At 29.1% G+C, this 1412-nt stretch overlaps 1 protein-coding gene across 1 annotated transcript in view; it reads right to left on the bottom strand.

The window, feature by feature from the left end:
* EEA1 (early endosome antigen 1) overlaps positions 1 to 1412 on the bottom strand; it is a 133498-nt gene that overhangs the window by 18431 nt on the left and 113655 nt on the right. The window contains exon 19 of the mRNA XM_012663994.1: positions 875 to 1203. Coding sequence (XP_012519448.1) covers positions 875 to 1203 — 329 coding nt within the window. The remainder of the gene's footprint in view (positions 1 to 874; positions 1204 to 1412) is intronic.

The following is a 1412-nucleotide window of genomic DNA, read 5'->3' as shown; positions in this document are numbered from 1 at the left end:
ACAACATTTTAGAACACTTTGGAAACCACATTTTTATGTCACAAAATTCATTATAATTAACTTTTACTATTTTAAAAATAGAACAATGGGCTTCAAAAAAATGGAAGAAACTTAGAAAATATTAAAACAATAAATTAAAAAATAATCACATATAACTCAAGAGGAAAGGTGTACAGATAGAAAATGTTTTCTCCAAACAGAAAGGAACATAAAGGTAACATACTAATATTACACAATTTTTAATACTACTAAACAATTTCACTTACCTTCATATTGAGAACAGAAGAGTTGTATAATACTTTTCCAGCTACTTTGTGTTATTCTGGATTAAAATATTTTTGAGAATACATTCCCCTTTAAGCATTTCCTGAGACTCTGACTTTTTTTTCTTTACAGTTTAAATATGTTTTATGGTATCTCTAAACATGGTATTATCTGGAGTTTTAGAATATTCAATAAAGAGTCAGAAAGTTTACAGTATCCAGAGTTAAAATAGTCATTAAGATCTTTCTGGTCTTTTTTTTTTCTTTTTTTCAGGCAAGTGAATAACATTTCAACTAGTAGTTGTATTCTCTGTGGAAATGTCCCCAAGAACAAACATGCTGCAGTCTCTGCCAAATCTAGCATTATACCAGCAACAGAGAAAGACTGCTATATTCAACTGAAAATATCCCTGGCCTTTAGAAAATTGTGCACATACATAAACACACACACATACCATTATCTTGGGCTATCCCAATTCCTTTCCTCATGAGAACTATTTTAAATCATTTAAATGTAGGATGAAAAATCAACAGTTAATTAAGAAGAAAAATCAGTACATTTTAAATAATATAATCACTTCTACCTAAGAAAGTAAATGTAAACTACTAACCAAATCTAATATAACAGCTTTTCCTTTCTGATTCTCCTTTTCAAATTCACTTTTGGAGTTTTTCAAAGAATCAGAAACTTTTGATAACTTCTCTTTTACTGTAGAAAGCTCTGTCATTAGAGTTTCTTTCTCCATCTTCACTTTTTGCAGTTCTGTTACTGTTGTTTGAATTCTGTTATTCAATTCCTTTTGCTGCATCTTTGCATCTTGACTTAAATTTTCAAATTCTTGTTTCAGGATTACATTTTCTTGCTCTTGCTTTGTAAGCATTTGCTTGCTATTTTCAAGGGCCTCAGATTTTTTCTGTAGATCCAATTTTGTACTGGATACTCTAAATATTTAAGACACAATTTTTTAAAATAATGCATAATTTGCCATTCCTAATTTACCATTCAATATTAATCATAAACATTCCTCACGTAAAATGTGAAAGAAAAAAATTTATCTTGTTTTTGTTATACAATCCACTAGGATACTTCTGTTCAAAATTAGACATCATACAGAAGTCATGATGACGTTTCTCTGTGGCCAAAATGAA

The sequence above is a fragment of the Propithecus coquereli genome, unplaced genomic scaffold (genome assembly GCF_000956105.1).
Source record: "Propithecus coquereli isolate 6110/MARCELLA unplaced genomic scaffold, Pcoq_1.0 Scaffold85, whole genome shotgun sequence".
NCBI classification, from domain to species: Eukaryota; Metazoa; Chordata; class Mammalia; order Primates; family Indriidae; genus Propithecus; species Propithecus coquereli.
Note: the sequence above shows the minus strand (reverse complement) of the source record. Positions and strands in the feature narration are given on the sequence as shown.